The 24,265-nt window shown below is 48.5% G+C and overlaps 1 protein-coding gene and 1 long non-coding RNA gene across 5 annotated transcripts in view; one reads left to right on the top strand and one right to left on the bottom strand.

Moving 5' to 3' along the window:
- Nucleotides 1-24,265, bottom strand: part of LOC109458518 (uncharacterized) — an 88,118-nt gene that overhangs the window by 8,222 nt on the left and 55,631 nt on the right. The gene's annotated exons all lie outside the window — the stretch shown is intronic.
- On the top strand, nt 803-19,510 carry MEOX1 (mesenchyme homeobox 1). Of its 3 annotated transcripts, none has more exons than XR_002139240.2 (4): nt 803-1,696; nt 16,503-16,675; nt 17,025-17,109; nt 17,829-17,958. XR_002139240.2 is itself a non-coding variant. In XM_074319837.1 (4 exons), exons 2-4 carry the CDS (start codon nt 1,573-1,575, stop codon nt 17,949-17,951), a joined length of 420 nt encoding a protein of 139 aa, XP_074175938.1. In that variant the 5' UTR covers nt 803-1,013; nt 1,369-1,572; the 3' UTR covers nt 17,952-19,510. The 3 variants fall into 3 exon arrangements, 2 of the variants coding, with proteins under 2 accessions (XP_074175938.1, XP_019607825.1); XM_074319837.1 differs by lacking the exon at nt 17,025-17,109 and having other exon boundaries at nt 803-1,013; nt 1,369-1,696; nt 17,829-19,510; XM_019752266.2 differs by lacking the exon at nt 17,025-17,109 and having other exon boundaries at nt 17,829-19,510.

Below are 24,265 nucleotides of genomic sequence, written 5' to 3'. Positions count from 1 at the left end.
GCTCCAGAGTCCATGGAAGACTTGGCCTCTGGAAGTGGAGAGGGGGAAGCAGGTGGGTGAAGGTTAGGAGGCCAGGGAGCAGGTGGGGGAGGCCTGGAAAAACTTCAAGGACTTTATCTAAAGAGGCTTTCCTTTGCTGTGGAGAAAAATGACTTGAAACCCCTCTAGAGAAGAGTGTGGCTAATTGGCATTAAGTTGGGGGTTAAAGAGCGGAAGGAAGAATCTGATTGTTTTTTTAAGTTACTGAGAAAGTGAGAATGTCACTTTGGGCAGAGAGAAAAAAATTTTTTCTGGAGTATGTCTTTCTTTATACCACAGACCCTAGTGGGCCACTGAGACTTGCAAAAAAAGATTTCTTTTAATCCACCTTCCTTTTTGCAAGCAGCAGTAGAAGGGCTTTTAAATCAAATGCAATCAGCAAACTTGTCTCTTACACTTATTCCCTGCTTCACTCCCTGGAATTTGGCACTTGATGGATTCTGGATCTGACTTAAGGCTTTTTCCAAATCCAAGACTTGGGGAATTTTGTTAACAGTGCAATAAAATAACTTCATAGTGTTACAGGAGGCACATTAAAGAAGTTGTGTGTGTGTGTGCTGCTCTCTCTCCTTCAAAAAAAAATACAGACAATGTTTCTTTAAAAGTCTCCATCTGCAAATCCCATTAGATGTGCATATAAGGTTTCCGATGATTAATAGTTGCCTGCTCGGGTTTTGGTTGGAGGGGATCGTGTGGGTGCGGGTTAACCCCTCCCTCTCCTCTCTCACATTTCACTTCAGAAATTTGTCACTCTCTCCCCACCGCAGCATTTAAAAGTGTGTCTCAGCAGCCCTGGTCCAGCCCTCCGCAGGCATTTGCTGTGGGCTCCAGGACGAGCACTCCATCAGCTGGTGCTTCTGGGCTGGGACAGTGAAAATGTTTAGTGTCATCGGCAACAAATACATGTACAGGGGACCCCAATAGGCAGGCTGGTGTGTCGGGGAGCAGGAAGCCAGGAGTGAAGTCCGACAGAGGTGTGTGTATACATATATGTGTAGCTGGACACATGTGCGCGGACTTTAAAAAGCGACTTTAGTTTTGGTTTTTGTCTCGGTTCCTGGGGTGAATTTTCTATTGAACATTTTTCCCTCCTATTTGATTTTTTTTTTTTTTGCATTTTTAAAAATTTGAATATAAACAGTGTAAGAATCAAACCTTTGAAAGACTGAGGCGTGCAGCAGACGGCAGATGGATCCTGTGGCCAGCAGCTGCATGAGGAGCCCCCACCCCCCAGCCCCTGTCTGGGGCTGCCTTCGAAATCCCCACTCCGAAGGCAGTGGGGCCTCAGGGCTACCCCACTACCCGCCAACCCCATTCTCCTTCCACCAGAAACCAGACTTCCCGGCGACAGCGACAGCAGCATACCCCGACTTCTCGGCCTCCTGCTTGGCGGCCACCCCACACAGCCTTCCCCAGGAGGAGCGCGTCTTCACTGAGCAGCACCCTGCCTTCCCACAGCCCCCTGACTGGCATTTCCCTGTCTCGGAGACCCGGGGCAGGCTCAACCCAGGCCCAGCTGGGGGCTCTAGAGAGATGGGGGCCAGCAGCCCAAGCCTGATGGACGCCACGGGAGGCCCAGGTGAGGACTACGAGGTCCTTGGAAGCACTGCCAACGAGACAGACAAGAAGTCAACTAGACGGAAAAAGGAGAATTCAGGTAGGTGGCTGAAGAGCAGCTGACCATTTTTTTACTGTGCAATTTTGGAGAGGTGGCTTGCCCTCTCTGAACTCAATTGCCCTGAACCATGAATTGTGAACAGTATTATCTAAAGGCAAGAATTACCTTTGGGATTTCTTCTACTTCAGAGTTCTAGGATCCTCTGGTGATGGGGGCTGTGTCTGTGTACCCAGCACTCCTGGGCCCTAGGAAGGATGTGCCAGCAAAAGAATGAAACAGGATCCACAGAGATTTGGAGGATATGTGAGATGGAGCCTCAGTACAAGCTGGCAAGGGCTGGAGAAGGGCTTTCCTGAACCCCAGCAGCCTCTGGGTCATGCTTCTCCCCACCGTGCTCCAGCTGGATCCAAATGATCTGCAGAACCCCAGGGTTTGCACAACAGGGCAGTCAGAGGCTTGGAGGGGTAGGACTGAGGCTAGCACCCTGGGCAGTCAAGCAGAGCCAGGACCCTATGTCTCCAGGAGCCTGGAGGCAGAGAAGCAGGCCTAGGGCTGGGATGAGAGAGGCAAGGAGTGAGGGGAATGGAGTATGAGATTTGGGGCAGACTGCCCACAAGGTATCACCCTGCCCAGTTGGGCTGTGCCCAGGCCAAGGGGGCAGCTCAGCATGCTAAGTACTGGTTGACCCCCAGAAAAGGCCCTCCTGAGCAGTCACTGGCCTTGGGGAGAGTCAGGGGGGCAGGCAGCTGAGGGCAAGCACTGGACCTCAGAATGCAGGTAAAACCCAGCTCGGTGTTGGAGCCCCAGAGGCCAAAGGATGGAGTTGGTTGGCCCACTTGTTGAGATCCCAGCTAAAGTCCATCTCCTTCCTGTGTGGTGGGAACCTGTTATTTCCTCATCTCCCCATGGGGGCATCCCCGGCTTCTCTCGCTGCCTATTCACCTTTCCTATCGTTCTTTGGCCCCGCCTTGCCCAAAATAAGGCAGTGTCCATGCCTCCTGCCCCCATTGCCTGCTCTGTCCTCCTGACAGCTGCCCTTGGGGCAACATCTGTCTGTCTGAACCGACAGAGGACCTTCTCATGGGGCTAACCAGCACAGGCAGAAAATGAGAGTGCCAACCAACCAATGAGAAGGTGCTTTGCAAAACCCCTTCAATGTAGCACAAATTTCCCAAGTATCTTCTCTTTGTCAATCACTGGCCAAAGCCCTGGGGATACAGAGATGAATAAGGTGGTCTCGACCCTCCCCCACCCAAAGAGTTCAAACTGAGAAGGCAGAGAGGTCTGCAGATGCCTGTCTGGCAGTGGATGTGCTATAATCAGAGAGGTTCAAGGTACGGGGGGCAACACTCATTAGTTCTTTTTGAGTCCCAGCAGTTTGCGAGGCAAGTACAGCAAGTCTTACCAGTATCTTGGTTCTTACATGTGTGGAAAAGGAGATTCGGAAAATTTGAGGGGATCACTGCTAGGATGGAATCTAAAGAGAGTGACCCACTCATCTCAGTTTGCCCAGGACTCCTCTGATTTTAGCATTGAAAGTCCAGTGTGCCAGAAAACTCTCAGCTCCGGACAAACCAGGACAGTTTGTCACCCTCAAAGTGAGCTTAAACCCGGAACTTCAGATCCCAAATCCCACACCCTTCAGTAGATTTCAAGCACAATCGTCATTTTGACGTATTTGGTCTCCATGCATGAAGAATCCCCTCAACGCACTCATAATAGATGGGAATGACCACAACCCTCCTGTTTGTTCAATAGAAGGGACTTTTAAATTGTCAACCGGTTAAATTCTGAATTACTCCCAGCCCTGGTTGGAGATCTGCCAACGATGGGGCACTTTCTGCTTCTCCTCTCCAAGGAGCTCTCAGCAACTTGGTCCTGTGCCTGGTTGAAGAGCTCTCCCCTCTGTGGGCCGGCCACCGTAGCTCCATCTCTGCCCACACCTCCCTTGGCTGCATCTAGCCACTTTCCTGGGAACTGGGAGCCAAGGCACTGGGAAGGCGTGGGCAAAGCCAAGGGCTGGGCTTAGGCAAAATCATTCCGTGTTTCAGCAAGATCCAAACGAGTGTCTTTCCTTTTGGCCGGTGGCCCATGGAACTGTATTAGGGAGTAAGCTCTCGTGCCAAGCAGCTGACCATCCCCAAAAGCACATGGGCACCCTCTCCTGAATGCCCTGCACTCTTCACAGGGTAAGCCTCAGGCTGGGAGAGGTTCCCACCCCTGGGATCCCTCTCAAGGTCCCCTTAGGAGCAGTAGCAGTCATACAAGGTAGGGTGACTTTCCTTCGTTCTCTGGGGTTCCAGACCCACCCTCTGTTCAGCACGGAAATCTTTATCTCCCTGTTGGTTGCCTGAGTCTTCCTCTGGAATTTAACTGGAAGGGGCGGAAGGAGAAAAGATCAACTTTTAAGAGCCTAAAGAAAGGGGAACGTGATGGGCAAGGCTCACAACCCACTCCAGGAATCTACTCACAAGAGACAAACCCACAAAGGACCCCCTCCCCATCCCACCAATCCTGAGTCACTGGTTGGATACTGTCTTATTTGAAATTTTAATATTTTATTCATCATGGATTTTTTTGCATTAATTTTGATTCTTAAAAACATTGCACTAACATATGATTTCTCTTGATTACTGAGGTTTTAGGTGCCCCTTGCGCTCAACGCCTCCCCCTGGCCCCTGCTAAGCCATCTCTGGAAGGGTAACTAGTATTAATCAGAAATGTGTTTTTCTTAGTGCTTCACCGTCAAGTAGACAGGTTGCAGTGTCAGCACTGCATGACTTTGGGAAAATTCTAAACTGCTTGGAGCCTCAGTTTCCCCAGCTGTAAAATGAAACTACAGCCATAGCACCTTCTCTACAGAATCTCTGTGAAGGGTAAATGCAGTGACCCACAAGAGTAACATTGTGCCTGGCCCGTGAGTTCAATCAATAGCTGCTATGAATGGCATTAGGCCCCTATTTACAGAACCAGCCTTTGGAACATAGCGTCTAACAAATCTCCCTATATTTGTGGGGTCAATGGAATTGAATCTTTCAAATACATTGTCTCAGAAATTCCTGAGTCTGGAATATAAGACATGGGAACTTCTTGCAATCATTGTTGGTCCTAAAATCCAATAGTCATCGATTAGGAGCTTGGAGCTCAGAGATCTGCTGGGGAGGTTGGAGGTGAGTTGTGCTGGGGAGGTTGGGGGTTGAATGTGTCCCATACTGGCTGGCCAAGGAGGCATCAGTAACAGAAATTTACTAAAGTGTGTTTCAAGAGGAACGTTCTATGCTTTCCCCTCTCCTTCCTCTGCCAGCCCCAACTGCTCCCCCTTCACTCCTACTGGAAGTAGAGCTGACGTGCTCAAGTAAATGATCAGGAAAGTGGGGATCCCTGGCCCCCCACCCTGAGACCTTCTGTTGGTTCGCAGCACAAAACTGATTGAGGAGACCAGTGTGATGTTATCTCACCCCAATCACTCCCAGACCCGGGCCAGTGGGTGTTAAAGACTCCTGCTGGCAGGGACAGCTGTGAGGCCACTGTTGTTTGCCCCCAATCTGTCGTTGCTACCGTGGTTGTCTTTAATTTATGGGGATGAGGGATTTCGCAGTGATTTCCTGACAGGGTTCAAGGGAAGGTCGCGCGTGATCAGCCTGGCTGCAGGTGAATCTGATCGCCCACGGGGGAGAGCTGTGGTGCGAGGGCTCAGCACTGCTGGCTGGGCTCTCACATACTCATTCTGCCTTCATCAGACTCGCTTTGTCCCATCCTCCCTCAGCTCCAACACGTGTGCCTCCCCAGGGCTCTCCCTTCCTGATTTCCCTCCCCTGCAAGACCTGATCTCCACCTGCCCCTACCCAACCACGTGAACTCTCATTTCTCTTGAGGTTTAAAACCTTCCACAAATTGGCCCCTTTTGCGCTTTTGCCACCTGCTCTCCCTCTACAGGCCAACCCTCCCACCTCTGCTCACCTTGCCACAAGCCATACCAGTTTACTTGCCTTGCAAACACACCTTGCTTTTTCTCCCCCACTCTTCTGCCAACTGAAGTCCTACATATTTCAACATCCAGCTTGCAAACCACCCCCTTCAAGAATGCTTTCTTTCTTTTAAGTTTATGACTCCGCTGGTACATAGCATCATTGCAGGGAAAGCTATAGTTAAGACATTTCAAATCATGGTATCCACTAGAACCTGTGCTGATTTTCTAAATATAGTTTATAACTTCATAGTTCTCCTGAGACTTCTTACCATGGGACATCTTGTATTTGAAATCTACTTTTTGTTTTTAATGGTCAAAAACACAGAACCAAATTTACCATCATACCCATTTTTAAGTGCCTGGTACAGTGGTGTTAACTATATGCACATTGTTGTGTAACAGATCTCTAGAACTTTTTCATCTTGTAAAACTGAAACTCTATACCCATTGAAAAACTTCCTTCTCCCCCATCCCAGGCCTGGGAACCAGCATTCTACTTTTTGTTTCTAAGAGGTTGACTACTTTAGTTACCACATATAAGTGGAATCATGCAGTGTTTGTCTTTTTGTGACTGGCTTATTTTACATAGCATAATGTCCTTGAGGTTCATTCCTGTTGTAGCATATAACAGGATTCCCTTCTTTTTTAAGGCTGAATAATATTCCATTGTATGTATGTACCACATATTCTTTATCCATTCATCCATTGATGGACAGACACTTGGGTTGCTTCCACCTCTTGGCTATTATGAATAATTCTGCAATGAACATGGGTGTACAAATATTTCTTCTAGATCCTGCTTTTGAATTATTTTGGATATTTACCCAGAAGTGGGATTTCTGGATCATATGATAATTCTATTTTTAATGTTTTGGGGAACCACTATACTCTTTTCCATAGCCACTATACCATTTTACAATTCCACCAAGAGTGCATAAAGGTTTCAGTTTCTCCACATCTTCACCAACGCTTGTTATTTTCTGGGTTTGTTTGTTTTTGTTGGTGGCCCTCTTAATGGAAGTGAAAGGATATCTTATTGTGGTTTTGATTTGTATTTCCCCAATTATTGATGATGTTGAGCATCTTTTCATATGCTTTTTGGCCATTTGTATGTCTTCTTTGGAGAAATGTTCATTCAAGTCCTTTGCCCATTTTTTCATTGGATTGTTTGATTTTTGTTGTTGACTTGTTGTATTTATTTATATAATCTAGATATTAACCCCTTAACAGATACGTGATTTGCAAATATTTTCTCCCATTCTGTAGGTTATATTTTCATTCTATTGATTATCCCCTTTGCTTCACAGAAGGTTTTAAGTTTGATGTAGTCCCATGTGTCTGTTTTTGCTTTTGTTGCTTGTGCTTTTGGTGTCATATCCAAGGAATCATTGCCAAACCCAATATCATGAAGTTTCCTCCCATGTTTTCTTTTAGGAGTTTTATACTTTTAGGTCTATGTTCAGGTCTTTAATTCATTTTTAGTTAATTTTTAAATATAGTGTAAGGTAAGGGTCCAACTTCTTTCTGTTGCATGTAGATAGTTTTCCCAACACGATTTGTTGAAGACTGTTCTTTCCCCATCAAGTATCCTTGGCACCTCTATTGAACATCATTTGACCATGTAGGTGAGAATTTACTTTTAGGCATCTATTCTGTTCCATTGGTCTATATGTCTGTCTTTATGACAGTATCATACTGTTTTGATTACAGTAGCTTTGTAATATGTTTTGAAATCAGGAATTATGAAGACTCCATCTTTTCTTTCTCAAAATTGTTCTGTCTATTCAAGGTCTTTTGAGATTCTGTATGAATTTTAGTTTTTTTTTCTATTTTTGCAAAAAATGCTATTGTGATTTGATAGGGATTGCACTGAATCTGTAGATCACTTTGGGTAATACGGACATTTGAATAATATTAAGTCTTCTAATCTATAAACATAGGATGTCTTTCCATTTATTTTCTTCTTTAATTTCTTTCAGCAATGATTTGTGGTTTTAAGTGTGTAAGTATTTCACTGCCTTAGTTAATTTTATTCCTAAGTATTTTATTCTTTTTGATGCTATTGTAAACATTAATTGTTTTCTTCATTTCTTTTTCAGATTGTTCATTGCTAGTGTATAGAAAAGCAGCTCATTTTTGCATATTGATTTTATATCCTACAACTTTGCTGAATTCATTTATTAGTTCTAAGAGATTTTTTGTGGAATCTTTAGGGTTCCACATACAAGATCATGTCATCTGCAAACAGAGATCATTTTACTTCTTCCTTTCCAATTCAGATGTCTTGTCTTTCGTTTTCTTGTCTGATTGCTCTGGCTAGGACTTCCAGTATTATGTTGAATAGATGTAGCAACACTGGGCATCCTTGTCTTGTTCCTGATCTTAGAAGAAAAGCTTTCAGTTTTTCACCATTGAATATAATGGCAGCTATAAGATTTTATGGCTTTTATTATGTTGAGATAATTTCCTTCTATTTCTAGTTTTTTGAGTGTCCTAGAATCCTTTCTTGACATCCTCCTCCCTCACTCTCACAGAACAAGCCTTGTTCACACCTCCTCCATTTTAGCATCAAACCACAGTTGGCCTTGTATCCAGAGTTATAGATGCATATAGCTGCCCTTCTCCCCAAAATTGAAGTGTCTGGAGGGCCAAAATTCACCTGTGCAGTTTCCCTAACACCTACTGAAACATTTTCACATGGAGCTCCTTCAATGTCTGGTCAATAATCTCTATTGCAGCCTGGCATTCATTCATTCATTCATTTTGTCACCTTCTCTCTGAGCGTGGCTCCACTGCCTGGCATGAGGGTTTCCACCATGTGTGATATACTTCTGTAAAATGCATCAGAACTTTTACAATCTCACTCATAAAAAAATGTGCAGAGAGCCAGACTTCAATCATAAAACCAGCCCAGAGTCAGAGAGAGAGAGAGAGAGAAAAAGAGAGAGAGAGAGAGAGTGCTGGGGTCAGAAAGATACATAAACAGCCACATGCAAGCTGGGCTGACTCTACAAGAATCCCCCACTGGGTACTGGGGCCAGCTCCCAAGTACCAGGGCCACTATAGGAAATAAGTGGAGCTGCTGTGGCTGAGCGATGAAGTGGATCCACCTTGGCAGAGAAGTTAGGGGGCTGCCATGACTGGGCAGCTAGAGGGCCCATCTGTCACATGTATAGGTGGCTGTTTTTCCTAGTGTAGAGGAAAGGGCACCTTGTTCTAATTTACAGAGAGGTCCCCTAGGGGCTAGAATCAGCCTTGCCAACCACCCCTCATGGCTTTGCTCCCTCTCCTCAGTGGTGAGCACTTAGCTATGGGACATTAGCAGGTGTCTTAGTCCGCTCAAGCCGTCATAACAAAATACTATAGACTGTGTGGCTTAAATGATAGACATTTATTTCCTCACAGTTCTAGAAGCTAGAAGTTAAAGACCAAGATGTTGCAGGTTTGGTTCTTCCTGAGGCTTCTCACTGTGGCTTGCAAATGGCCACCTCCTTGCTGTATCCTCACATGGTCTTTCCTCGTGTGTGAACATCCCTGGTGTCTGTCTATATGTCCTAATCTACGACTCTTCTTATAAAGACACCAGTCACACTAGATTAGGGCCCACTCTAGTGGCCTCATTTTAACTTAATAACCTCTTGAAAGGCCCTGTCTCCAAACACAGTCACATTCTGAGGTACTGGGGCTGGGATTTCAACATATAAATTAGGCAGGAGGGATACAATTCAGCCCATAAACAGGGGATATAGGGGCAGGGAGAAGGTTCTAGCAGTGTCACAAATGTTCCAGTTAAAAACCCCATTAGTGAAAGCAACATCTCAGAGGTGGGCACAACCTCAGAGCTTTCCTAGCCTGGCATCCGGTTAGGCACTAGGGTTTTTTTACCCAGATAGAGTGTTATTTTGTCAATAAGCAGGCTCTGCATTCTTATACCCACAAAGAGAGCTGAAAAAAGTGGAGGCAGTTTTAGGCGTGAGTCTCTAAAGAAGTGGGCTGTTTGACAGAGGAAGAAAGAAGGTGATAACAAAATAAATAGACAACTTCAGGGAGTGTCACTTGGGTCACTAGAGTGATGCTGAGTACCAGGCTGGGTGATCTCATATCCACCCCCATCCACTTGCTGGCCACAGCCTAGCAATGGGGTGAGGGGTGAGGGGAGTAATGCTAAGTGCACTAACAAGGGAGACCTAGTTCAAGTCTTGGACCCACAATTTCCTGGTGGTGTGAACTCAGTCAAGTCCTACACTTCACTGAGTCCTGGTCTCCTCTGAAAAATGAGGCTAATGCTATCTCACAGCTAGGGAGGAGAGACAGAAAGTCTACACTCCATCCCTCTGGGCACCCCCTGCCTCCTGGTTAGATAGAGCTCCTTCCCCTCCTCCTCTGACAGGTAGAGATCGGGAGCCCAGTGCAGGAATCCGGGTCTTGGCCATTGTCTGAACTCAGAGGCATCAGCATAAATCCTGTGCCTGGGCCTGCTCAGGCCCCACCCAGATACATTCTGGAAGTTCTGGTGAAAGTCTGTTTCCACTAGGGCAGCAGGATTCTGACCAGCTTCTAAGATGTAAGGGTCCAAAGAGCACACGGATCATGAGGTCAGTTGAGGGACCACCTCAGCTGCCTACCGTCCTGCTGTGCTGGATGCTCAGGAGTCCCATCCCACGCACTTATTTCTCAGGCTTGAATAAGTTAGGGCACCTGGGCCCAAGGAGGTGGGGATGATCCCAGAGGCAGAGCAGCCCTTTCTCTCTGAGGGGCAGGACCCCTGCACGCCCCTGGAGCCAGACTTTTTCCCCAAGGCCCTCTCTGCTCATTGAGTCAAGTTTCCCTGGCCTCTAGCCAGCATTTCTCCCCCACCCCCCACCCCAGTCTTTTATATTTCATGTTTTTCCCTGTTTTCCTTGAGTGCAGTGGTGGAGGAATAGTGTAAGCAGTGGGGCCTGGGGCCTGAAGCCCACACTTCCTTTGGTGGCAGCTAAAGGCGACATCTGGAACTTATAAACACAAACAAAGCCCAGCGCTGCCCAGACCTCCCCCAACTCATCTTGGAGGCTTGGTGCTGCCCCCACCTCTCATTTCCACTGCCTCCCTGCCCCCTCACTTCTCGGTTCCCCCCTTCCACAGGCCCCACACCCCATCTCATCGCCCCATCCATTTCACTCTCCTTCACTGCCCTCCACCCTCACAGCCCTACCCCACCTGGGACTCTCAGCGAAGACTACTGCAGCACCAGACATTCTCATTCCAGAAGAATCTGCTTCTCTCTCAAAAAACATACCCTGAATTCCCCAGCCCCACTGCTGGGCTCCTCAAAGAGGCTGGGAGCCCAACCCATATCTCTTCTGGCACCTACGGGAGAAGGAGAAGGCCTGGACACTGAGGTGGGCAGGACCCAGTGAGAAGGGCAGGCCAGTCCCAGGAAGCCAGAGAGGTCCTGGAAGCCAACAATCAACTGGTCTTGGGCTGGCTCCACCCAGGTCTTGTCTGCTTTGATGGGTTTGACTCCTCCTTCTGAAGTTGAAAGTGTCAGAACTAACAAGGACATCAAAGGTGTGTGCTGTGAAGGAAGCCAGACACCATTTTCAGGTTTGTCAGGGTCTCACCTACTGACATCATGCCCTAAATATCCTCTCCCTCTTCCTTCCCTGGGGATTCCCAAGGAGACAGACATGGACCCAGACACAGAGGCTGTCCCTGGAGCACAGCCTCCATGCTGATCGTCCCCCTGGGGCAGTGTGACAGAGTGGCTACAACCCTGCGTGGGGCCCACAGGACTTCTGGCAAGCCATTCAGTTTCTGGGTCTTAATATCCTCGTCTGTTTAATGGCTAATGTGTACCTTACCTACCTCACAGAATAACTAAGAGGATACAATGGGAAGCAGGATAATATGTGGAAATAGTTTCCTATCAAGGAAATCTGGGTTCTAGGTTCAATCCTGCCACTAACTTGCTGTGTGTCTTTAGGCAAGTCTCTTACCTACTCTAGGCTCACCAGTACAATGAAAAAGTGACATTAGGTCATCACTAAGTTCCCTTCCAGCTCTAGTCTTCTATGATTCTGTAGTATATATGAAAGCCCAAAAGAAATTCATTATCAACTGCAAAGTGCCATTTAAATACATGGCCTATGGCTTTCTATCTGGTCTTGCATAGAAATTTATGTAAAATGACTGTGAGAGTTGGGGGGGTAGAGATGTAGGACTCCAAAAAGGCATGTTCCCCAGAGTCTGTCTGAACTTCCTTGTAGCTCCGATAAAGCTGTCTGCTGACTTTAGGAAGGCCTGCCAAAAGTGACAGCTATTTATGAAATAATTTACTTTGGGTGGTGTAAAAGCTCATGGTGGAAACCGCAATCACACACACATCCTGTTTGCATTTCTCTGGGTTCTGCCTACTGTTCCATCATGGCCCTGCTCCCCCAGAGGGTTGTGCAGGGATTGGAGCAGGGCAGGCAGCTCCTCCCTAACCATGGAGTCGGCCAGCTGAGCACCAGCCTCCTCCCTCTGCAGTCCTAGAAGAGGCACCCGCTGCCCCTGTGAGAGAAGCCGGAGCAGGAGGACTGATGAGTGATTCTTATCAATGCTACTTTCTGTGTCTGAAATCATGGCCCCCTGGAAGGCTGACACAATAGTATCCATAGTGGCCAGAGACACAGCTCCAAGCAGAGATGTAGAAAAGTAGTGAAGGGGAAATAGTTAAAAGACCAAACATTGAAAAGGCATCCCTTTCACACAGCTCTGGAGACGTGATACCTTGAGGAGCATTGTTTCTCACCTCCGTGAATCATCTCTCCATCTCCAGTATAACCTCTTCTGATGGTTTTTTTCGGAGTCTCTGTGGTGTGCCGTGCAATGTGCCAGGTGTTAGACACACCCCACCCATCTCATTTCACCTTCTCAGCAGCCTTCTGATCACAGAGGATGTAGCTATTCTTGTTTTGCAAATGATGAAAGTGAAGCTCAGAGAATTTAAGAGACTTGCCCAAGGTCAGAGGGCTTTTTCTTGGAGGCAGGTAAGACCCAGGCTCTCCAAGGGGTCCTCAAACACCTCTGCAAACACAATTTCCCTGCACTCAGCTTGGAATGAGGAGCTTTGCATGTCAGAGGGAGAAATTCCCTGGCATAGTCCTCATCTTTGAGCTGAGGATTTTAGGAAGGCTGGGGATGGGGGGAGATGTCTTGGGACGGAGCACACAGCAAGACCCTAGATTTGACTGAAGGGGGGAACTAGGGGCTAAGACAAGAATATTTGAAACTAGAAGGGGTTGCAGGTTCAAGCCCAGGGTTTCTCAACAGGAGAGGGAGTAGGGCAAAGAGAAGAGGGTATCAGGGCTGCGTGTTGGGAAAGGACTCTGACACCAGCTCCCCAGGGAAAAGAAGACTCAGCCCAACGCCATAATTCTACACATGGAGAAACTGAGTCCCAGAGAGGGAGGGAAGCTCCCCAACAAAGGGGTACTCTTGGGATCAAGCCATCCTGGGGATAGTGTGTGTGTGAGCCGGCGACATACTCCCTTGCCAGCAATAGCGTGGAAGTGCTCAGTCTGTCTTTTTCTATCTTGATGAAAATGCTGCAGAACAAAGAGAACCGTAACTTCCACTTCCGTTTTCATAGCTAGCTTTGGTACTTCTGGCCCTTTTGTCATTTCTATCAGTAATGAAAGTTGTTCCCCCTCTGGGAAGCTAATGAGGGACAAATATCCTCCCAAAGCCAGTATCCTACCCCCTCTAGTGGGGGTTGCCCAAGGTTTACACATTCAGTTGTCTCATTTCCTCTTCTTTTCCATCTGAGGCCCCAGTGCCTAAATCAGGATGATAGAGACAGGAGAAGAGAGTGGGTAGGGAGTGACTTGGCTTGGTTGACAGTGGTCAGCTGCCCACATAACAAGTCTAAGAACGACTCAAGGGGGTCCTCTCCCTACCTCTCCTCATCTCTCTCAGGAGAATTATGTACAGGACTGTGTGGGCAGAGGTGTTATTTTCAGGGATTCTATAGGGCACCTGTGCACACCTAAGCAGGCCTGGGGAAAAGGGGAGTGTAGGTACGGGGATCAACCGAGGACAGGCCTCCCCAGGAACCCTGGAGGTGGAGACAAGCAGAGCTGCCATGGTCCAGCTCTAGCCCCCAGCCAGACAGACACAAGATGGAGAACCTGACACCAGGGTTGATGACCTCAGCGCCAGTCAGGTGGGTCTGGGATCCAATCTCAGTTCTGCCACCTAAAAGCTGCCCAGAACGCTGGGCAAGGTCCTGAGCCCTCTGAGGCTGCTTCCTCCTCTCTAACTGAGAAGGATCTAGCAAATAGTTAGCAAGTACCTCCTATGTGCCAGGTACAGTAGCAAGTGAGGAAAAGCAGTTACATTTCTGGGGGGGGTGAGGTGGGGAGAGCTATTAATCAAATTATCACACATCCACATGGCAATGCTGAAGGGGATAATAACAGGACCTTCTCCTAAGTGTTACATGGAGAGGATTAAAGCAGCGGCTGCATCTAAACACAGCGGAGCCTTCAAAACGCCAGTAACCTATTATTATCCCAGCCCCTCAGATGGTATCTTGTAGAGTTGAAGAATTGGCAAGAATACTTTCTTTTAGCGCTCTCAAGTTTTAAAAGCATTTTCCACACATTAGCTCGTCCAATCTTCCCAGTAACCCCTAGGAGGTAGGTACTTTATTTTCCCCAGTTTCTTGATGAGGTGACTGAAGCCCAGAGAGGTTAAGTGACTTCCTCAAAAGCTCCAGCAAGCAGATCCAGGGTTTTACACCCCTTCCGTTGTTAAAGGGAAGGGCTGGAAAACACTGAGCCCTGGGACAGGTGGGGGCCGGAAATGAGCGGGTTTCCCGGCCTCACTGTGGGCCGGTAGGCCGGGATGTGCTCCGAAGGCCGTCCCTCCGCCGCGTGACCGACCGCCCTCCCCGGCGCGCGGCGGCCAAGGCCGAGGGCTCCTGGGGGACCCCGACCGGGGCTGCACGTCCTTCCCCTCCGGCCCACGCTCCCGCTTCCGGAGGGATCTGAGCCGGCCTTCTCCGGCCGGGAGCCAGAGGCCGCCGGGCAGGCAGCCCGGGCCCGAGAACGCGCGCCCTCCTGCTCCCAGGCGCGTCCCGCAGGCGGCCCATCCGGACCCGGCGCCGCGACCCCCAGTACTCTGGCATCAAGACATCGGGGAGCCCCCGGGGGCGTCCCCTCCTCCGCCTTCTCGGGTTCCCGGGACTTCAGCGGTGCCCACTCATCTTCTCTCTGGGGCTCGGGGCGGAGGCGGCGGCGCCCAAATCGCTATACGCGGCGCCTACCCGCGCCAGGAGCCGCCACCCCGGCCCTTATCCGGTGCTCAGGCCGGCGTGACACGGGGGCGGAGGACGAGAAACCTGAAATACACCGGTACTGAAGGGAAAACAGGAGAAGGACTGAGAAGGGAACTGGCACGCGGGGCTGACGCGGGGTCCCTACGTCCCCACCCAGCCCTGCGATGTGGCTGTTTGGCCGGGAGTGTGGGCAGCCTGCCTGCCTCACCCACCACGCGGGTCAGTTTAGACTCCGCGTCTGAGAACAGATAATCTCCCCCACAACACACACATCCAGGTGGGGATAGGGGTGCAGATTTCAGTAAAGCACCTGACTCTGAGCCACCACCCCCATGTCTGTAAAACCAGGACAAGGAAGTGAAAGACTTCTCTAACTCTTAAAGCCTGCAGGAAGGGTGGTTCCTGTAAACCCTGCACTGGACACGGGCACCCATTGTTAGTTAACTGTGCAAGTGTATGGGTCTCCTTCCTGTGCCCACTCCACCCACCACCACCACTAACGTGAAGGGAGAGCCGCCTCTTACCCTGCTCAGGAGATAGCGATACAGTCCATTGTTTGTACAGCACTTTACAGTTTGTAAACCCTTCGACAGTTTGTAAACTCTTTACAGTTTGTAAACCCTTCCTATATTTCATTTGAACAGTACGTGAGTCAAATTGCCTGGGTTTGATTCCTGCCTCCGTCACTCACTGGCTGATGACACTGGATGAACTTGGACCGCTTACTTAATTTCTCTGTGCTTAGTTTTCTGGTCTATAAAATAGGGCTACTACTAGAACTCATCTAGTTGGGTTATTGTGAGGATTAAGTCCCTGCTGTGTCTAATTCAGAGCCTCCTTCATAGATGAACTTTCCAGACCCCTCCGCATGTCAGCGAGGAAGAAGCTTAAAGCAGCACTTCTCAATTTACATGTGCACAGAGCTCCCCTGGCGATCTTGCTAAAATGCAGATTCTGATTCAGTGGGGAGGGCCACTGAGATCCTGCAAGTCTGACCAGCTCCCTGCTGCTGCTGCCACCGGAGCACCCTTTTAGCAAGGTCTTAGAGCAGTGGTTTGTAAACTGGGCCATGCAGTCAAAATCACCTGGAAGGCTTGTTAAAACAGATCACTGGGCCCCACTCCCAGAGTCTTTGATTCAGTGGGTCTGGGGTGAGGCCCCAGGACTTGCATTTCTAACAGTTCTCAGGTAATGGTGATGTCACCGAGGATAGAGAACCTCTGTTTTAGAGCATCTTACCCAAAAGTTTAAAGCCAACTTCTAATGTCAAACTGGGTGGGTGGGCTGAGTGGTAGAGATCATTAAACAGCCAAAGGCAGCTTCTTGTGTCTTGGGAATAACAAACAGTTGGGGGGGAGGGGTGGCACCTGCGGTTGGGAATCAAAAAACTTCCTAATTTTAAGGGGGTTAAGACACTAGAAGGAAAGATGAAGGGACAACTTGGATCCTTTCTCAGCATCCTTTAAAAATAAGAGAGATAAGGAAAGGCTGCCCTACTGTGTGAGGACAAAAGAAAGGGAACAGAGGCCCCTGGGGCTCACAACTTCCTGTTTGGGGCCCTTTCTCCCCAGACAACCAGGAGAACCGAGGAAAACCGGAGGGTGGCAGCAAGGCCCGCAAGGAGAGGACAGCCTTCACCAAGGAGCAGCTGCGGGAGCTGGAGGCCGAGTTTGCTCACCATAACTATCTGACCAGGCTCCGGAGATATGAGATCGCCGTGAACCTGGACCTCTCCGAGCGGCAGGTGCGGCCCCAAGGGACCCCTCTTCCTCTGGGCATCCCTCCTTTCCTTGGTTCTCTCATCACCCTCCCTTCCCACCACTGACTCCCTAAACTTCTCCTGTTTTCTTCTCCCTCTGCCCAGTCCAGTGGTTCAACTGTGGCTGTACCTGAGAATCACCTGGGGACGTTTTAATAACATCCATGCGATTATTTTCATGGTCATGGGATGGATTTCGGGCACCAGAGTTTTTCAGATGTCCCCCAGGTGATTCTTACATGCAGCTGGCGAGTGAGATTATTACTCCCGTGATCTGATTAGTCCCAAACTTGAGTGTACGTTGGAATCACCTAAGCGCTTGTTTAAAATGCAGATTCCAGAGCTCTGGAGAGAGATTTTGCAGTAATAATGACTGGGCCTAGGATCTGCATTTCTAATCAATTCTCCAGGTGATTCAGGTATGTGGCTGGTTCCTGGGCACACTCTGAGAAGAACTTCCTAGCCCTTTGTTCTGGGCTTTCCCGCAGAGCATTCCACCCACACCATGCTCTGATGTGGAGTAAAATATAATAGTAATAATGATTTCATAGCAGCTTTCAGTTGATTAAGCGCCCTGCCAGAGTGCTGGATTTAGAATCAGAAGACTTAGATTCAAATCCTGCCTCTATCACTTCCCAGCCCTGTGACCCTTGGGACGTGCCTCCCACCCTCTCTGAGTCTCCATCTGTAAAACAGGTCATAACCCCACCCTGGCAGGTAATGCTGAAGCTCAGATGAAACAATGTGTGGACCAGAGCTACCAAGCTGGAAGGTGCTTTATACACGTGCTTAAAAGATGAGGCTGGTGATCCTTTGTTCCCAGACCCTTAGTTAATAGAAGCTAGAGGTGGGGGTGTTGGCACAGGAGGGGCAGGGCATGTGAAAGGGGGTGGAGCCAGTGCACAGTGACTTGTAGAACCTGTTCCCATGTCTGTCTAGGGCTTTCTTTTTTGGAGACACAAGACAGGCCTCTGGGCAGATTGGTGTGTCCTCCCTTTGGTCTCAGTTCCTGGACTTTTGGAGGAGTGAGGGACAAGCAGTGTTTAGAGCTGGGGTCCCTGGGGCTGCACCGTGGTTGGCTTGAGCATCAACTGCGGAGGTGGTTGTAGTAACCAGGCTCCTTTGCTTCCTCCGTCAGGTCAAAGTGTGGTTCCAGAACCGACGGATGAAGTGGAAGCGTGTGAAGGGAGGTCAGCCCATCTCCCCTCAGGGGCAGGACCCTGAGGATGGGGACTCTGCAGCCTCTCCAAGTTCAGAGTGAGATTCTCCATGGAGAAAAAGAGACTAAGGACTGAGCCCCCGACCCAACTACTCCCACCCCCAACCCCACTTTCACCTTCTCCCACCCACCCCAGGGCAGTGTCTCCACATCTTGCAGTGACTCTTGGATGTAAAGCTGCCCAGCCTTGCTGGGAGCCTTGAAGTTTCCCAGAAAGTCCTGTCCAGCATTGCTCTGTCTTAGCAGCCCCTTCCCCAGGGCCTTTGCTTCCCACAAGTCTCGTGGAATCATACAGCGGCCAGACCAGACCCAAGTGAATCCAGGGAACAGCTCCAAGGACACTGCTTCTCAGGGTCTTCTGACTGCTTCCCATGCCTCCTCCTACTCCCCTCCTTCTGCACCAGCCAGGCCTCTGCCAGGTCTGGACACCACCTGGCCTGATGGGAGAGGAGACTTGGGACCAGCTGGTGACTCATGAAAGCTAATACTTCACAAGAAAGGAAATGACTGACACACACAGACACACACACACACCTAGACCACCTTTCCTTGCTGGGCTCTATATCTGAGGCTTTAGGGCCCCTGAATTGTCCCAAAACCCCAGGGAAAATCAGTGTGAGGAGGAATGAAGACAGAAACTCAGCTACTACAAACAAGAAACCATCCCTGTCTCCAAATTTGTTGGCTGTGAGGTGGGCAAGTTTATGAGCGCTGGCTGGAAGAAGACAGTTGGAAAAACAACCTGGTATAGGTCTCCGCAGTCCCTTACAGGCCCATTTCCACTGGTTTAACTGTGGGGGTGGGGTGAGAATGGACCCAGGACACCACCTGCTTTTTCAGAATCAATTCAGGAATACAGCTGGGACTGTTGAGCAGCGCCCCAGAGCAACGGAGCAGTTATTCCTTTTAAATTCACGATTTCTGATTGAAAAACTATCCAGATGCTCACATTATTGAGTTGAGGAGTGAAGAGTGTTCCGTATGTTCTGAGGATGGAGAGATTATACTAGGGCTGCTGGGTGAAGGCCTAGAAACGTGGAACCCTGGAGAGGAAGGTGCTCCAGCTGCAATGTCTTGTGTTTTCAAAGGACTCTAACTGCAAGTGGGAACAACAACAACAAAACAATCCTTCTTTCTCCAAGGGATGCGTTTGAGCCTATCTAGTAGTCCACAAATGCTGTTCTTACGGGAGGAGCTACTGAGTGTATGTGTGTGAACTGCCCACGTCCTCTGGCCTGACACTCCAGGACTGATGGCCAAACATCCTGGGGCAACTGAAGTCTTGGAGAAAGATCCCCTGCCTGCTCCAGTGCTCTGCCTCCCAATGCCAGTTGTTGTCACAGAGGGAGGTCAGCAAGAGTTTGGATCTCTTGCATGTAGATTTAATCATTCACTTGTAAAAAGAATCCCACCTCCCCATCCCAAAAGGACTAATGTTGTGGGAAATGATTGCCAAATGAGATGGCTGGTTAGAGCATGCGTAATTTTTTCTAAAGCATACTTCATATATTTTCTTAAGATTACATCAAGTTAACTGTGCAAGGTCAATTCACTTAGTAAGAAAACTCCTGGAGAAATAAAATCAATAAAAAAAAAAAAAAAAGCAAAGTTCCCAGGCCTTTTTCCTTGCAGAGCTAAGAACCACAGCTGTGTGTGCAAGCCTCTGATACTCACGTGATGATTGGCTAATGTCTAGAAGCAACAAAAAAGGGGAATAATCTAGAACAAGGTATCCCCCTTTAGGTTCTTTAAAAGGAGGGGGTGCAAATGTAATAATTGCCTCCCCCCAAAAAATAAATTTTCTCCCATGCAACTACATTGTCTTTATTTCTCATAAAATTTGAGCTTTTTGTTTCCCCAGCCTATGGCTTATCAAACAATCAAAATTCTGTAAACAAAAGATGAACTCTTTTGTTAATAAGGGCATCTTCACTGATCATCCCAAATTTTTAAATTCAAAGTCTGGAAGTTTTGTTTTTCAGGGTAAAACGACATACACCAATAGTAACAAACATGACACAAGAAAAAATGCCCCAATTCTATGCCTTTTTAATTTAAAAAATTTTGTCTCATCAAGATACCAACAGTGAACAAAACAGGACTGGCTCGAGAGGGAAGGGAGGGAGCCAGGAGAGGAGTTCCTACCTGGCCAGGATTTGGCTTTGAGGCAGGCCGTCTGTGCCAGATGTGACCTCATCAGGAGTTGGCAAAGGAAAGCAGGCTCACGAAAATCAAGGTGCCATAGGGAAGGTTCAGGTTTAAAACCAAGCAAAACACACACCCCTCAGGCACTCGAACTTGACGCCAGGAACTTCAAAGAACATCCACCTCTCTTGGTTTCCCTTGTCTGTCCAGAAAATTCCTTCTCTGTCTCCCATGGAGATCCCTTTCTCAATGCTGTTGCCTCCACTGCTGGTTCCCAAGATGTCCTCTTTCTGCCCCCAGCCTTCCCCTTCTTCAAGTCCTCCCCAGATGAACCCATCTACCTGCAGTTTTTTATTGTGGTCAATAAAATACACATAACATTTTAACCATTTTAAGTGTGCAGTTCAGCGGCAGGAAGTACTTTCACATTGTTGTGCAACCATTGACACTATTCTCTCCAAAACTTTTGCATCTTCCCAAACTGAAACTCTGTACCCATTAAACAACTCCCCGTGCCCTCCTCCCTTCCATCCACCTACATTTATATAGTGTTTACTCTGTGTCGGGCAGTGTTCTAAGAGGTAGTACTAGGATTGCCGTCTTACAGATGAGATAACGAAGGGCGCCAGAAGTTCAGTAAACCCCCAAGGATTTATAGCTGGTTAGTGTTTGTGGTAGAGCGTATGATTGGGCCCAATTATTTGCCTCCCTCTCCGCTCAGGGAACACAGCTCCGTGTCCACTGCCATATGCTGTGCCTCTCATAAGAGGAGAGTACGTCCCCGCCTCATTGACTCCAGGCTGTCCATGTGACCTGCTTCGGTGAAAAGAATGTGAACAGCAGTGCCGGGCGCTGGCTCTGCCACTGCTCTTTTCCTTCTGCACACAACTGAGATGGGCTCCACCGTTGGCCTGGATTCCAGCATGAGAAAGATGTGGAGCAAGGCCAACGCCGACCCACAACCTTCACATATGCCAGTGAGGATGTGAAAGTTTGTTGCTGGAAGCCATTGGGATTTGGGGGTCACGTGTCACTGCTGTACCACCTCGTGAAAACTGACCACACCAGTTATGACACTGGGATTTGAATTCAGGCATTCTGGCACCAGGCCAACACTCTCCTACACCCAATCTGGGAGCTGAAGGTTTCATATTCCACTGTCTACTGCCCTTTTCCACCTAGATGACTACAGGAACCACAAACTCAAGATATCTGAAGGGGCAAGTCCCCATCCCCCCGATTAGGTGGGCTCCTTGGCCTGCATTCTGAATCCTGTATTTTAACTGGTGACACCACAACCTACCCACTCACTCATACTGGAAACCTGGGACACATCTTTGATGCTAACCTCTTTGCTTTGCATGACCAGTCAATGACCTGGTCCTGTTCACTTCCCTTCCTATGTAGATATTTCTCACACCCACTGCATCCTTTGCCTTCCCACCGCCATTACCTTTGTTCAGGCTGTCAACATCTTTCACTTGAATTAGAGCCTCCAATAGCTCTCCCTCCTTCTCCTCTGTGGTTCCTCAAAGTCCACCCCCTAGAACAATCACACACACGCACACACACACACATACACATGCACTATCTATGTCACCCCAGATTTAAAACCTATCAGTGGCTTCCCATTAAATTGCAAATAAAGCCCAAAACCCCACACAGGATCTCCATGCTCTGGCCCCTGTCTACCTCCACAACTTCATTCCACCACCCCTACCACATGCTCCATGCACCCTTCTGCTGTACGTACCACGTGATTTCTCTCCTACATCCCATTGCTCATTTTCTTGTGTTTGGACTGCTCTCCTAGACCAAGGACTTAGGTGCTAGGAGCACTTAAAGGGACAACTCCTAGGAGCACTTAAAGGGACAACTCGAAAGGAACACAGAGGAAGTCTGAACGTGTAAATAAGGCCCAACTAATTTTCAACAGCAGGCCAATGCCTGACATTAGGCAGCAACATTCGCCAATTTCTAAAACCAATAGGAAAAAAAAACTCTCTTTCGATGTGAGAATTTTAATTTCCCCAATAAACACAGTTAATAAGTCCATTGAGGAGAAGTGAAATTAAAGGTGCATGCACACATCCATCAAGTGTTTTCCGGTTTCCTTTGAACACTCCCTGAACTACTCCCACTCTTCAGCGTTGGCGTTTGATTGACCAGTGCTAGGTGAACAGTAGCCGAAACCAGCTGCTCCTCAAGTTGCTAAAAATCCTCTGCTTTTCCTGGAGTGCAAATCTGTACCAGGGAAGCAAGGCCACCCACTGACAGCTCCCTGATGTGAACCAGTGACTGTGACCAGAGACAGTGGCGTGGTAGGAATCCAAACAACCAAGAATTCCTAGACAATAACCTTTCAGTAATGGATTTCTTCATCCTTGAAAGAGCAGCAAAGATGAGCAAGTGTGTGGCTGCCCTTTGCAGAGAGGTAGAGTGATGAAGCGAGTAAAGAATCCATTTCAAAGTGAAAGGACCTGGCAGGGCTCAGGGCTTCAGAAATCTACCCACCTGCCTGGGTCAGGCCCTGGGATGGTAGCGTGAATTTCTACAGCTCCTCTATTCAAAGAAGGACTCAGATGTCAGCCAAGGATCCACTCTTTCCTGTCTGGACCCCCAAAGTGCCATAGTTCTAATAACCACGAGAGCCCACGGTGGGTGGCTTGCTTTCTTCCATTGAGTGGAAATGTTTTCCATTAAGAGCTATATATTCTCCAGCCAGCCAGGCAGAGGGGCCTGTGCCAGCCAATCCCTTACAAATGCCATTGCAGAAATTGTCAACCACATCCTCTCTTGGCCACCACAGCACTGGGCTCTCACTGTGTTCCTTTTCTCCCCGGTTGCCTTCTCAGCCCCCTTTGCTGCAAACCCTGAATAGACACCCTCGAAAATATCTGAAATCCATGCCCTTCTCGAATGCCACCCTGGCCATTACTATCGTTTTATCTCTGTCTTCCCACCTTGGATGTGTTCCTTTACGGCCCTTACCACAATTTATAATTCTTTGATTTGTTGTTTGCTTATTCATTTGTGGTCTGCTTTCCAAGCTGGAGGGAAGAAAAGGAGCTGTGTTTCTCTGACCGTTTCATTCCCAGCTGCTGGCATGATGCCGGACAATAATAAAAGCTCAATAGATAGTGATGGACGGATGGATGGATGGATGGATGGATGGATGGATGGACGGATGGATGGATGACTTGTTAAATTAATGCCTGGCTTCTCAGGTCACAAGTACCCATTGCTGGCCACATGGACCACATAGGGAAAGCTCTGGCCCAGAAGCTTGTTATACTGGCTGGCTTGATGCAGTCTGGGCTTTTAGAACCCCTCAGGTCTCGCAGACCATGCCCTTGCCCAAAAAAGGGGCATTGGACACTTATCCTAGTTCTGTGGCCCAGGGGAATTGTCTCTGATTCTGGCCACAGGACTAAGATTCTCTGTCAGTCACTCCCCCACTCTGAGCCCAGAGCCCTGTCTGAAGTCTGAATGAGCCTCTTCCCTTTGACCTGCAGTTAGTTTCAAAGAAACAACATCCAGGGCCTGACCCGATAACAGGCTTGTGAGCAGCTTACGCATGTCTCTGAGGGTGACGCTTAATAGCTTGAAGGTGACATCAGGGTCGGGACTAATATCCGATTGAACAGAAAGAGACATGACCTAACTCGTCTCTCACCATGGGCCTGGCTGTGAGAGCTTCTCATTCTTTATTAATTTTCTAACCGGGGCTGCTGGCTCAGGACTCCAGCCTGTCCCCAGAGCTGGGGCCCATGGCTGGGCTTAACTCCAGAGTTATTAGGAAGGGAGCAGGCTCAGCTGGATCTGAGAGTCCCCATGAAGGGCGGCTACCATCGAGTCTGCGCTCATCTTGGCCAGAGCCCATTGGTCTGTTTTCTCTACCATTCAGCAGATGTACCATGCTTTGAGAAAATCCAGTAGGGCAAATTCAAAGTCTCTAAAGAATTCCTCATGGTACAGAAGAAAATTGCTGCAGCCTTCCATCAAGCAGCAGGCCTCCCCCATGCCTGTAAGGGATGGTTTTATTTGTGTCTTAAAAAAATGATTTAAAACCAGTTTTCCAGGAACACAAATCCTGTCGAAAGCACCCAGCACACCTGGCTAGAGAGCTGCAAGCCTGTGTCTGAGCTGAATGCCTGCCTGGTGGGACCGTGCTCTCTTCAGGTTGTTTTCCTTTAATATACTCTGTATGG

Source organism: Rhinolophus sinicus, linkage group LG15 (genome assembly GCF_036562045.2).
Source record: "Rhinolophus sinicus isolate RSC01 linkage group LG15, ASM3656204v1, whole genome shotgun sequence".
NCBI classification, from domain to species: Eukaryota; Metazoa; Chordata; class Mammalia; order Chiroptera; family Rhinolophidae; genus Rhinolophus; species Rhinolophus sinicus.
Note: the sequence above shows the minus strand (reverse complement) of the source record. Positions and strands in the feature narration are given on the sequence as shown.

Bases quoted from the DNA above. Each gene is read 5' to 3' on its own strand.
- MEOX1 (XM_019752266.2), top strand. From the start codon at position 1,228: ATGGATCCTGTGGCCAGCAGCTGCATGAGGAGCCCCCACCCCCCAGCC. The intron at 1,697-16,502 runs GTAGGTGGCTGA...CTTTCTCCCCAG, and splicing joins ACGGAAAAAGGAGAATTCAG to ACAACCAGGAGAACCGAGGA. The intron at 16,676-17,828 runs GTGCGGCCCCAA...TTCCTCCGTCAG, and splicing joins TGGACCTCTCCGAGCGGCAG to GTCAAAGTGTGGTTCCAGAA.